Raw genomic sequence first — 13,099 nt, forward strand, 5'->3', positions numbered from 1 at the left:
TTTCTTGCATTCAACCTGGTCGTGCCCTAAAGTGAGCCCTTTCTGAGAAGATTTGGGTAATCTGGAAAAAAATTACTTGAATTCGATACCTGAATTATTTTTAATTGGGGAATTTAGAAGACTTAAGACCTAAAAAGGAGGCTGTCAAAATATCAATCAAAATTCGTTAAGCTCACTTTAACAGTAGCCAGGATATTCATAAGTTATTTGGAAATCTGATTTCCAACTAGGTTTAGCCCATTCAAGATAGAAATACATGATTGTGTTCCCTTGGAGAAGATCATCTATAACCTCAGAAAAAGGTATGATGTATTTTGAAGAATATGGATATGGAATTCATACCTTAGGTACATCGGGGTAAATCTTTAATGATTTCCACCCCCACCACCCCACCCCCCCGTCTCTTCCCCCTGGTACTCACAGTGCCAAGGACCCTAGATAAGTCAGGTTATTTGTCCCTTGATGGGAGTGGGGTTTATCCTAGGTGAAGCCAATCTTTTATTTTCCTTATTCTTTCCCTTTTCTTCCTGTTTCTTTTCTTCTTGTTTCTTGGGGGGGTGGGGGGGGGCGGAGTTCCTCTTATTTTGTTGTTCTTTTTCTCTATTATCTTTTTCTCCCTTTGGTTCAGCAAGGACATTGAATTTGCATTTTTGTAGTATTATTTTAGTTTTCTTTATAATAATTGAATCACATGTTGATTTTTTTCTCACTTTGTTAATACTTCCATATGGATCGATACTTGTATTTTGTTAATATTATTGATATTGATGTTTTTCTTTTTGATTATTCTTTGTTTTGACTGCATGTTGATTGAAAATGCTCAAAATAAAATATTCAAAACAAAATGAATGAGAAAAAAGGATCAAAGAACTTTTCTCCCCAAATCCAGAGGGTGATTGCAATCTGGAATACACCATTTGAAGTTGATCAGCAGAAACCAGCACAACATTTAAAAAGTATCTAGATGAGTCTAGATAAGGGCAGCACGGTTAACATAGTGGTTAGTGCAATGCTGTTATAGCACCAGCAGTCAGGACCAGGGTTCAAATCCTGCAGGAAGGAGTTTGTACGTTCTACCCATGTTAGTGTGGGGTTTTTCCCAGAGGCTCTACTTTTCTCCCACCATTGAAAACATAAAAACACACCAAAACGCTGGAGGAATTCAGCCAGTCTTATCAGCCTCTATTGGAGACAAAGGTATATTGCCGAAGTTTTGGGCCTGAGGCCTTCTTCAAGGAAATGAGCCAGAAGCAGGAAATCTCAGAATTCAAACAAGGAGAGGAATTGGATACAAGGGATGAGGTAAAAATTCATTATGCTTGTTTGAAAAGAGACAGAATGGAGAGACAGAGATGGGGAAAAGCGACGGGGGTGGGGGTGGGAGTTTAACGAAAGCCAGAAAAGTCGATATTAATGCCATCCGGTTGAAAGGTGCCCAGTCGAAAGATGAGGTGTTGTTCCTCCAATTTAAGGGTGGTCTCAGTCAGGTAGTGCATGAGACCATGGACATTCAATGTTAGCAAGGGAATGAAATGGAGAAGTGAAATGGGTGGCAAAGGGAGACCCACCTATTGCAGCGGACAGAGCCAAGGTGCTCAACAAAGTGATCTCCCAGTCCACATCCAGTTTCTCCGATGTAGAGGAGACCACAATAGGAGCACCAAAGGCAGTAGATGACCCCTGTAGATTCACAAGTGAAATATAGTTTCACTTGATAAAACTGATGAGAGCCCCGAATGGTGCTGAGGGAGAAGGTGTGGATGCAAGGGAAGCAACTACTGCAGTCACAGGGGTAGGTCACAAGGGGAGGATTGGTGGGGAGGTAGGAGTGGACAAGGGAGTCATGGAGGGAGCAGTCCATGCAGATGGCGGAGAGGGAAATTTGTCTAGTGAAGGGATCATGTAGTACGTGCCAAAAATGGCAGAGGAGGAGGTTGTAGATGCGGAGGCTGGTGGGGTGGTAGGTGGACCAGGGCTGTAGGTCAGTTGGGTATAATTGGGCAGCCAGAGGCTTGTGGGCCAAAAGGGCCCGTTATCATGCTGTATGTCTAAAATTTTAAAAATTAAAATCAAGTCACCAAAGAAGGCTTCGGCCAAGTTTTGGTAAATGATAATGCTATCGATTTGACTTGAAAACAATTTGCTAGAATATAGACCAAAATCTGCTGGAGCAACCCAGCAGGTCAGGCAGCAACCATGAATGGAAATGGGCAGTCGATACTCTGCTTCAGGACAGATTTGTACTTGATGGGTGGCATGAACACGGTGGATTTATTTCTGTTTGACTATGATCTTTCATTCTTCCAAACCTAATACGCGCTCTTTGTTGGAAAAATCAAGTGATAACAAAGAACTATTCAAAAGTTGAGAAATAATACATGCCAAAGAGAAGCATCTAACAATTTTTGGGTGAAAATCGATGAATGAAACAATTTAATTGTCACTCAAATAATGTACCACCTCTCAATGAAAAATCTGATCATTTCAGTTTTTAACAGAAGTTCAAAAGATGCCAAGTCAACATTCTCACAATATACTGCCCACAGGGAATTCTTTAACAAATGATGAATATTTATAAATGAGTTAGTAATTTATTTCTCATCTAATGCTACCAGGATTTCCTGAGGTATCAGCTCAGTGCAGCATTTTGAAAAACAAAAGTTAAACTGTAGATGGTGGAAATCTGAAATAAAAACCAGAAAGCTTGCAAAATCTCAGGTCAGGAAGCACTGCTGATCTCAAACTATTTTCACACACGTAGCCTGAATTGCCATGTGTACCCAGGTATGCCTCCTCTTCACTATCAACACAGGGGCACCTCACGGATACACGCTTAGCCCATACCCATGACTGTGCGGCCCGGCAAAATTCCAATACGATCTACAAATTTGCTGAATGCACCACGGTTGTCGGCAGAATCACAAAAAGCAATGAGGATAGATCAGCTTTGTTGAGTGGTGTCATGCCAACAACCTTGCACTCAATGTTAGCAAAACCAAGATTATTGTGAACTTCAGGGGGAAACCAGAAAAACATGATCCAGTCCTCAGTAGTGAAGAGGGTCAAGAACTTCAAATTCCTGGGGGGGGGGGTCAACATCTCCGAGGATCTTTCCTGAAGCCTCCACATCAATGCCATAGCAAAGGCGGCTCACCGGAGGCTACGCTTTGTGAGGTGTTTGAGATGACACCGAAGACTCTGGTCAACTTCTACAGGTGTACTGTGGTGCCAATGCTCAGGACAAAAACTCCAGAGCTTTGTTAACTCAGCCTGCGCCAATCACAGTCTTCGCTCCATCGAGGGCATCTACAAGATGTGGTGTCTTAAGAAAGCAGCCGCCATCTTCAAGGACCCCCACCACCTTCTTCACTCCGCTAACATCTGGGGAAAACAACCAACTGAAAAACAAGGACAGCTTCTTCTCCGCTGCCAACAGATTCCTGAATGATCGATGAAACCAAAGGGTCTGCCTCACTTTTCGTGTGCTATTTTTATTCGTGCGGGTAAGGTGGCTGATGGGAATGCTGGCACTGTGATGCTGCCACAAAACAACAAATCTTGCGACTTGTGCGCGACAATAAGTTCTGATTTTTTTTTAAGCGGAAAGAATGTTTCGCGCGGATTTGTGACACGCCACACCACGAAACTCTCGATTCTGTCCAAGCCGCAACAAATCATCTTTTGTGTTTTACAAACTCAAGTAGCATTGGACCCGAGGCCTCGGTGGGATGACTTTGATGAACTGTGCCGTGATTCCTTCGGGATGATTTTTCAGACGAAAGTCCCCAATGTCGGTGCACCACAAAAATTGCACCCTGAAGAGTATTTCTTTTTAAAAATTGTGCGACAGGTCGCTTTCCAATCCAAAAATGAAGCTGATGACTCAAGGCAATGAGCTGGCACCTGGTCACGAGTCTTCCATATTGGGTGAGCTGGGCAGGACCATCCCATTGGGGGTTGCCTTCCATGGGCATGGAGAAAATAAAAGCCAAAGAGAGAACCATCCCCCGAAGAGAGTGAAAGTTGGCGAATCTTCACTGAAAGTTAGAGAGTGACACACCCAAGCAGTACATTTCCCCCAAATTCACAGCCTCTTCGTGCAAGGGAGCGGGGGGGGGGGGAGCGGCGGGACTCTGCCATGACCTCTCTGATGTGCTTCCTGCCGCCTTCCCTCCCGTTTCCCTCCCACATCTGTTGACTGACACGCTCGCACAGAGAAAGGGAGGAAGGGAAGGCGCCTCACCTCGTCCACCGTCCGCTTGGGAAGGTGCAGGATCCCCAGCAGCAATTTGAGCTTCACCGCCGACGAGAGGCTGTGAAAACACACTCGGATGTTGTCCACGACGTCCTTAGTGAGCAGCGAGGCGATGCTGGGGGGCGCCCAGAGCTCGTCCGCCGACCCCAGCTTGTTGTGAAGCCACAAGCCTGTGTCGCTCTCCCTCATGGACGCCATCTTGAAGAAGGAGATTTGAATGGACGGGCATTACACGGGGCGACGAAAGCCTTGGCTGCAGACCACGCCCCCCCCGAGCCGACCCGCCCGCCGGCGCGCCTCGCGACCCAAACCGCCAGTTGGTCGGCACAGCCTCTCCTGTCAATCAGCTTGATTGACGCCCGTCTGTAGCCCCGCCCCCCGAACCCGGGGCAACCCGATTCGCCAATTGGTGGATCCTCACGTCAATCATCCGACGATTTCCCCCCCACCCCCCCGGCCTTTGGAGCTGCGCGGCGAGGGAGGACGGTTGAGAGGTTTGAAGCATCGCAATTCCTCGCTCCTTTAGGTTCGATTAATTTTTACGTTCGGCGCTGGGAGTAATTTTGCATTCGATTGAGTAACGGCGATTCTTCTCTTTCCTCGGCCCGTCGCAGGTCGCCGGTGCGGAGCCATGTTCGCTGCTCCCGCCCTCGGACTCCTGGTCCTGGTCACCGCTGCTCGCTTCCTCGCTGATGCCAGTGGTGACTCCGGCACTGTGATCCCGGCTGAAAGTGAGTCCCGGCTCCCAGCGGCCTCCTGACTTGAATCTGCAGACATGTACGGTGGTATCACGTTGACAGCGTGCCCTTCTGGGGATAGGATAGGAGGAAAGCGGCCGAAGAGTTGCTTTGACGATAGCTGCTTTCAGGTGGCCAGAATGACCCACCCCCCCATGTCAAGCCGCCTAAAATACCCGAGTGCGGCTGTGGGGAGGCCACCCGAATGCGTATTCTCCGCTTCCGAGCGCTCCCCCCCCCCAGGCACCTGAAAGCGGGCGGGACTGCGGCCACAGTGGACGGGAGCCGGCGTTTGCTCCGCGGCGCCTCTCCCCGCTGCGGACCTTTCAGGTGCCAGAACAGCGGCTTCAGCGCTGCCACCTGAATGCCGCTCCGCGCACACCCTCAGCCGGCTCCGGAGCCGCATTCTCCCAGCTGTACCACCTGAGAACGGCTATAGTCGACTAAAACACAAAAGACTTCAGATGCTGTGGTTGGAGTAAAAGCTGGAGAAACTTATCAGGTCAAATGATATCTTCTTTGGCTTGGCTTCGCAGACGAAGATTTATGGAGGGGGTAAAAGTCCATATCAGCTGCAGGCTCGTTTGTGGCTGACAAGTCCGATGCGGGACAGGCAGACACGGTTGCAAGGGAAAATTGGTGGGTTGGGGTTAGGTGTTGGGTTTTTCCTCCTTTGCCTTTTGTTAGTGAGGTGGGCTCTGCGGTCTTCTTCAAAGGAGTTTGCTGCCCGCCGAACTGTGAGGCGCCAAGATGCACGGTTTGAGGCGATATCAGCCCACTGGCGGTGGACAATGTGGCAGGCACCAAGGGATTTTTTTAGGCAGTCCTTGTACCTCTTCTTTGGTGCACCTCTGTCTCGGTGGCCAGTGGAGAGCTCGCCATAGAACACGATCTTGGGAAGGCGATGGTTCTGGAGACGTGACCTACCCAGCGCAGTTGGATCTTCAGCAGCGTGGATTCGATGCTGTCGGCCTCTGCGATGTTAAGGATGAAGTCGCTCCAATGAATGTTGAGGATGGAGCGGAGACAATGCTGGTGGAAGCGTTCTAGGAGCCGTAGTTGATGCAGGTTGAGGACCCTTGATTCGGAGCCGAACAGGAGTGTGGGAATGACAACGGCTCTGTATACGCTTATCTTTGTGAGGTTTTTCAGGTGGTTGTTTTTCCAGACTCTTTTGTGTAGTCTTCCAAAGGCGCTATTTGCCTTGGCGAGTCTGTTGATATACTGATAAAGATAAATGACCAATGCTTGAGCCCACCATTAAGGTACGATGCTTGAACAGAGTCGAGAATGATTTTGAACGATGTTTGACATTAAGGGGGAGATTAGTCATGATCTGCATCCAGTCTGTAATGCCCCTTGCAATCTGAATGACCATCCTTGCAAGAAGTGATAATGGTTTGATCATCTTGAGTGCCAGTCAAAGACACTGATGTATCTGTGAGGTTCAGAGTTATGTTGATAGCAAATTTTTGGAGATGGACAGAGAAAGCAAAGCAGGCAGAAGAAACACAGACAAAATTACAGATGCTGGAATCTATGAGCAAACAATGGAAGCTGGAGCAACTTGGCAGAGAAATGTTCTGACGATGTTTCCTTCATTGTGACGATGTTTCCTTCATTGTGACGATGTTTCCTTCATTGTGACGATGTTTCCTTCATTGAGAAAATGCTGACTGATCATTTCTGTCCACATTCTGCTGAGTTTGTCCACCTTCTCATTGTTTGCTCAAGGGAAGCTGCTTGTCCAGGAACTTTCAGAGTGCATTCCACCCCAGATCCGTATTTCATTGATAGAAGATGGCAGGAGTGAATGCCCCTTTTGGGACACTCAAACTCATGGCATGATGGGTGGATTTGCTGCACAAGTGGAAAGAACCAAGTTTCCATATGCAGTATGGTGACTTAATGGTGAGAAGAATAGATGTAGCCATAGTTGTGAATTCAGGTTGGTGTATTGCCTGTCTTTTTGTGGTCTATGTCCTTGTTCTGAGCCTACTCCATCACCCCTCCTCTCTGTACTCTTTCTCACTTCATCCATGTTGCATTGGTACCAGACTTGCACTTATGCAGAAGTCATCAATTTTATCCCTTTCATCACCAACTTCCACTTTGCCATCAAATTCATCTGGACTATCTCTGACTCTTCTCAGCCTTTTATGTCTCCATTCTCAGAGAAAATTGAGCTTCCAATATCTGCTCTAAACCCACTTACTCCCACTGCTATTTTGACCACAGCTCGTCTTTCCCTGTCTCTTGTAAAGCTGCCATCTCTTTTTCTCAGTTTTTTGTTCTCTACTGCATTTGTTCTCATACTGAGTGTTTTTTACTCTGGGTCTTCCTTCTTCCAGAAACTAAGCTTCCTCTCTGTCACAGCTGATGGAGCCCTCGCATCTCTGCTCTCACTCTCATCTCCCCAGACACAACAGCAATACAATTTAAATTATATTTTTTAGACATACAGTACAGTTATAGGCCCTTTCGGCCCACGAGCCTGTGCCACCCAATTGACCTACACCCCCAGTACGTTTTGACGGTGGGAAGAAACTGGAGGAAACCTACTCAGACACGGGGAGAATTTACAAACTTCTTACAGACAGCGTGGGATTCGAACCCCAGTCCAGATGGCTGGCCCTGTAACAGCCATCATCCTAGCAGTGCTGTCCAAATACCTGAGAGTTTCTGTCATAGCAAATATCTGACTCAATTTCACCAATGTAGAATTGGATGTATGTTTTGAAAAGTATATTTTATTCATAAAATATACTGACTGACAAATAAAGATCATCTTTATTCATTTATTCTTTATTCATCTTTATTCATTATAATTTGTTACATTTGCTTAAATATTTAAAATGTTTTTATGTCTCTGTAAATGTTTCATCCCTAAACATTCCATTGGTGAAACAGATGTTATGGTGTTTAATGGTAGAAAGGTTTTGTTTCTGTGGGAAGATTGGTAAAACCTTTGCATTGACTGCAGTAAACTTTAGTGTGCTCCTCACCATGTACACCTTGGAAGGTAAAAACAATGCTAGAAAAACTCAGCATATTAAACAGTGTACTTAGTATAGCAAAGATAAAGATACATAACCAGTGTTTTGGGCTTGAGTCCCTCATCAAGGTATGAGCAAAATGTAGGCTGATGCCTGAATGAAATTTATGGAGGGAGGGGCAGGGGAGGAGCATAAGCCCACAGGAACACATTGGTGGAGAAATTTACCAGTTCAAACAGTTAATTTGTAACTCAGCAAATCTTGGAAGTCTGTAGCATCTGATTGTCACAATTACAGTATGTGCAATGGAGGACCAACAAGCTCCAAACAGACTGAAGTGTGTTTTTAATTGAATTGGTGATCATCCAGTAAAAGTAGAAGATCATATTTGGGAAAAGCTCATGCAGTACATAGCCCTGCAATATTCAGTGGCTCAAGATAACCTCAAAAAAGGATACTGCAAACCTCCTTAGCAGTGTTGCTCATAACAGATGAATGCATAAATTAAGTTGTGTTCTATACCTACTGTATTACCCATTGTAACTTTCCAGGAAGCCTAGTTTTATTTTTATTCATGAAAATATATTCCAGATTTTATGAAATAGTGGTTTATGAAAATAAGTAACAGATCAGATGTTGTGCTTTATTGACTGTCAAAAACTGAGTAGAATTAGAAACATAAATTATTCAGAATGTATACATGTTTTCAAATGTGCTGGTAGTAAAACTATTGAAATTTGATCAATGGAAACCCATAAAATAAGCCAATTTGTTCAATTTGTATTCATGTTATATTTGTTGACTTGACAATTATAATTTCATGTTCTTGGATACTGTCCCAAATTAGAAGCAAGAACTAAAGCAGTCAGATGGGGGAGAAGTCTAGTGTTTGAACATGAAAGATCATTAATGACATGAATCATCCATTTTCAATGTCCAGTGGCAAAATGTCTGTGATCTTGTTTGTTATGTTGTTTGCTAAATGTTCCAAGCGAGATTGGAGTTGGCTGACGAGATGCTTTGATCTTTCTCCTACAGGTCGTCCCTGTGTTGATTGCCATGCTTTTGAATTCATGCAGAGAGCACTTCAGGACTTGAAAAGAACTGCAAATAACTTAAATACAAGGGTAAATATGGGTTGCTTATCACAGGAAGTTTAATACTAAAGAATCAGTACAACAAATTAAAAATACAGATGCTATGCAGCAAAGAAACACCTTTTCAACTTTACAAATTCTCATGAAATTCCTGTTCCAAGAATTTACTCCCACCGAAATTTTTCTCTTTATCTCTTCTCCCTTGTCGGCTTTCCTCAGTAAATGTATCTATGCTGTTTGCTGTTCACCGACCGGCATGTTCCACATTCTCACCATTTCTTTGGTGTGAGTGCACCTTTTGATGTTTCTAGTGATTGACGCCTGTAGTTTTGCTTCACCGCCCCCCCCCCCAAATGGTAGCGTGCTGCATCTTCAGTGCATTCATAGTTTTACAATTAACTTTTTATTTTCAAGAAATAAGAGATGCCGGCTGCTTCTCATTTCTTCTGATGTATATAATCACACTGTTCTTTTTTAAGATAAATTTGTTTTGTACCATGGGCCACCAATTTTATACTTCCGTATTTTTTACCTATTTATTTTCCACAAGTTTTTGCTGATTGCTTGAGGCTTCTGTTTGCTTGAATTTCAGATAACAGGGATTTTACAGTATTTGGGAAGATTAAGGCAATGATGGTTTATTTCATGGAGACTGGAGTATAAAAGTAGACAAGTTCTACAGCAATGTTATAAGGTTATAGATGTAGGGTACGACATAGAATTTTGTTCCTTTTGTTTAAGGAAAGACATATTACCATTGGAGTCAGGTGACAAGAGGACATTAGACAATAGACAATAGGAGCTGGAGTAGGCCATTTGGCCCGTTGGGCCAGCACCGCCATTTTAGATCATGGCTGATCAAGGGCTTAACTCTCCTGTGCAATCAAGAAGGCAAAGCAGGTTATACCGAAAGAATTCACAGACAACTGGCAACACGTGGTTCATGTAGCAGGGTATTTAAACCATAGCGGAACGGTGGGTCAGCGACAATTATGCCTCCCTTCCTGATGGGTTGAATATTTTCTCTGCTTGTTTTGATGGAAAAAAATCTATGTGACATCAATGAAAGGCCCTCTTCCCCTGAAGAAAAGGCACCCTATATAGCTGAGGTGAGGAAGATCCTATCCAGGGTTAACCCGGGCAAAGCAGCAGGAGCAAATTACATACCTGGTTGGATGCTGAAAGACTGTGTGGCCCAGCTGATGGACATCTTCAAGATCTAACCGCAACAGTCTACTGTCTCTGCAGGATTCAAGGTAGTCACCGTCATTCCCATAACCGAGAGATTGACGGTAACTGGACTAAATGTCCACTGCCTGGTAGCCCTGACCTCAACGATCATAAAGTGGTTTGAGTGACTGGTAATGGAACACATCAAATCACACCTAGTAAAATTGGTCTCTTTCCAGTTTGCCAAGTGTCCTGATGCTGCAGCCTTGGCCCTCCGCTCCATCCTGACCCACGTAGAGAACAATGCCTCGTATGTCTGGCTATCGATCATTGACTTCAGCTTGGTGTTCAGCTCAGAGGCAGGTGGATAAACTGTTCTCACAGAGAGTCAACACCCCTCTCTGAAACTGGATCATGGACTTCTTGACTGAAATACCAGTCAGTCCGAGTGGTAAAATCTTGTTCCTTCACGCTGAAAATTGGCTCGCCTCAAGGCTGTGTGCTCTGCTGACTCTTGACTACACTGCCAGATTCATTTCAAACCGAATCATCAAGCTTGTGAATGACACAACAGTCGTCAGCCTCATTGGTAATAATGATGAGTCGCATTTGAGAGAAAAAGTTGGAGGATTGTCAAATGGTTTGGGAATAACAACCCGAGTTTCAACATGGACAGGACAAAGGAGAAGATTGTGGAATTCAGAAAGATGAAGGTCGACCACTCTCCACTACATATTACTGGCCTTGTCATGGAGAAAATCAAAATTCCTTGATGACCTATCATGGACCCACAACACCTCATTAATAAGGAAGGCGCAGCAGTGCCTACACTTTCTAAGGAGGTTTTGGAGGGCAAGCCTACAACATTTTACAGGACCACAATAGAGAGTGTCGTTTGGCTGCATCATTGTGTGGTACGGTAGCTGCAAAGCAACAGACAGGAAGTTAATACAGAAGATCATTAAAACAACCTAAAAATCACTGTGGTCTCTTTTCAACATTCACCAGGAGCATTGCTTAAAAAGAGCACAAAGAATTATGGAGGATCCCTACTATCCATCACAGAGTATCTTTGACCCACTCCTGTCCAGGAGTATCAAAATCAGAAGGGCCAAGCTGGGAAATAACAGGCTGAGATTGATGATTGGTATTCTTTAACCATGGGTTTCTTATGAAGGAAGCCGAGTAAATTATTCCAGAATATTTGTACATATTTTATATTATATTTTTAGATATATTCATGTGATTATTATGTGCTGTGTGAGAAATGTGTGTGCACCGTGGTCTGGAGAAATGTTGTTTTGTCTGGTTGTATATGTACAGTCAGGTTGTTTCTGTACAATTAACTTGATTTTGAGTAATTTCAGGCAAGTTTCTCTAGGATAATTTGGGCTTTGCATGATTGTTTTTTTTAATGGGGAAATGTCGATGAGTTAGGTCTGTGCTCGTTGGACTTCAGGAGGCAATCTTCTTGGATCATTAAAAAGCTCTTAGTGGCCTTGACAGAGTAAATGCAGGGAAATTGTTCGCCTTCATGAGAGAGCCTAAAACCAGGGAACAGAGTAAAATAGGTGGCACATCAATTTGAGGCTGAGATGAGGATGACTTTCTTCTCTCACAGAGTGGCATCATTAGAACTTTTTTGCCCAGAAATCAGCGGAGGTTGGATCTTTAAATATATTCAAAGCTTAGATCTACTTTCAATCAAGAGTGGAAGTAAGGATTATAGGAACAACTGAGGTTACTGGAATTAGCTGTGATGTTACTCAAAGTCTGAAGGGATCAACTTCTTTATGGTCTAGCAGAGGAGATTTGTGACTATTTCTAGGACTGGAGATTTAATTATGATGAGTTTATTGGCACGCGCATTGTACGATGTACATATGCACCAAAATTCTTACTTGCTGCAGCCAAACAGGTACTTGTAAAGAAAAACTATGAAAGTAAAATAATGGCATTAAATTAAGAGAGAGGCAATAAATGCGTAAGATAGATGATAAACATTCACAGTAATCCTCTTGCAAAAAAAAGTGACTTGCAATAGTGCAGACAGTCTTTTTGTACTGTCGGAGCAGTCTATGATTTGCATACCATGGGTGGTTCAAGAGTTTGATAGCTGTTGGGGAAAAAAAATGTTCATGAACGTGAAGATGCTGGTTTTCAGAGTTCCGAACTTTCTGCCCAAAGGTAGCAGTGAAAAGAGGTTGTGACCAGGTTGATGGGATCCTTTGTGATGTTGGCTGCCTTCTTGAGGCAGCAGCTTGAATAGATGTCTGCAATGGTGGGGAAGTCAGAGATACAATATAAAGTAGGGAGGGGAGGTGATTTACAGTTATAAAGTGCCTCAGCTGGGATTATTAAGAGATAAATGTAATTGAGATCTAAAAGAAGTATGATGGACTCAGAGAGATACTGTCAGTAAGTAGACAACATAGATTTAACACAGTTGGTAAAAGTGCCTGAAGAGCCATCTCTTGTAGGACATTCGACCAAGAGCAGGAAAAGGGGATGAAGCTAACTTCTAGTTTTAGCCACTATATGTGATTACCTGACACCCTTGCTGTGTTGTAAATATTGGATATTATATGATTCTGTGTTATAATGTAAATTCCCTTTGTGGTAAATTGTGGTGGCCAAACTATAATCTACATTTTTACAGCAGTTGCAGAGGGCATAGTTTAAAATTATATGAACCAGAAAATTGTAACATTATTTTAGAGGTCAGATTATTTACAGTGAAAATCGTAAAAAAAAATAAAAAATTGTAGAAGCAGAATAACTGAAGTAAATAGAGAATTACTCTGCAGGCCAGGTAACACCTATGTTAACAGTTCAGGTCACAGA

At 43.7% G+C, this 13,099-nt stretch overlaps 1 protein-coding gene across 1 annotated transcript in view; it reads right to left on the reverse strand.

The window, feature by feature from the left end:
• The window catches only part of nelfa (negative elongation factor complex member A), a 107,277-nt gene extending 102,646 nt beyond the window's left edge, over positions 1 to 4,631 (reverse strand). The window contains exon 1 of the mRNA XM_069923775.1: positions 4,244 to 4,631. Within this exon, the coding sequence (XP_069779876.1) occupies positions 4,244 to 4,453 (210 nt within the window). The 5' untranslated portion in view covers positions 4,454 to 4,631. The remainder of the gene's footprint in view (positions 1 to 4,243) is intronic.
• Positions 4,632 to 13,099: the final 8,468 nt, after the last annotated feature.

This window comes from Narcine bancroftii, chromosome 3, assembly GCF_036971445.1.
Source record: "Narcine bancroftii isolate sNarBan1 chromosome 3, sNarBan1.hap1, whole genome shotgun sequence".
Lineage (NCBI taxonomy): Eukaryota > Metazoa > Chordata > Chondrichthyes > Torpediniformes > Narcinidae > Narcine > Narcine bancroftii.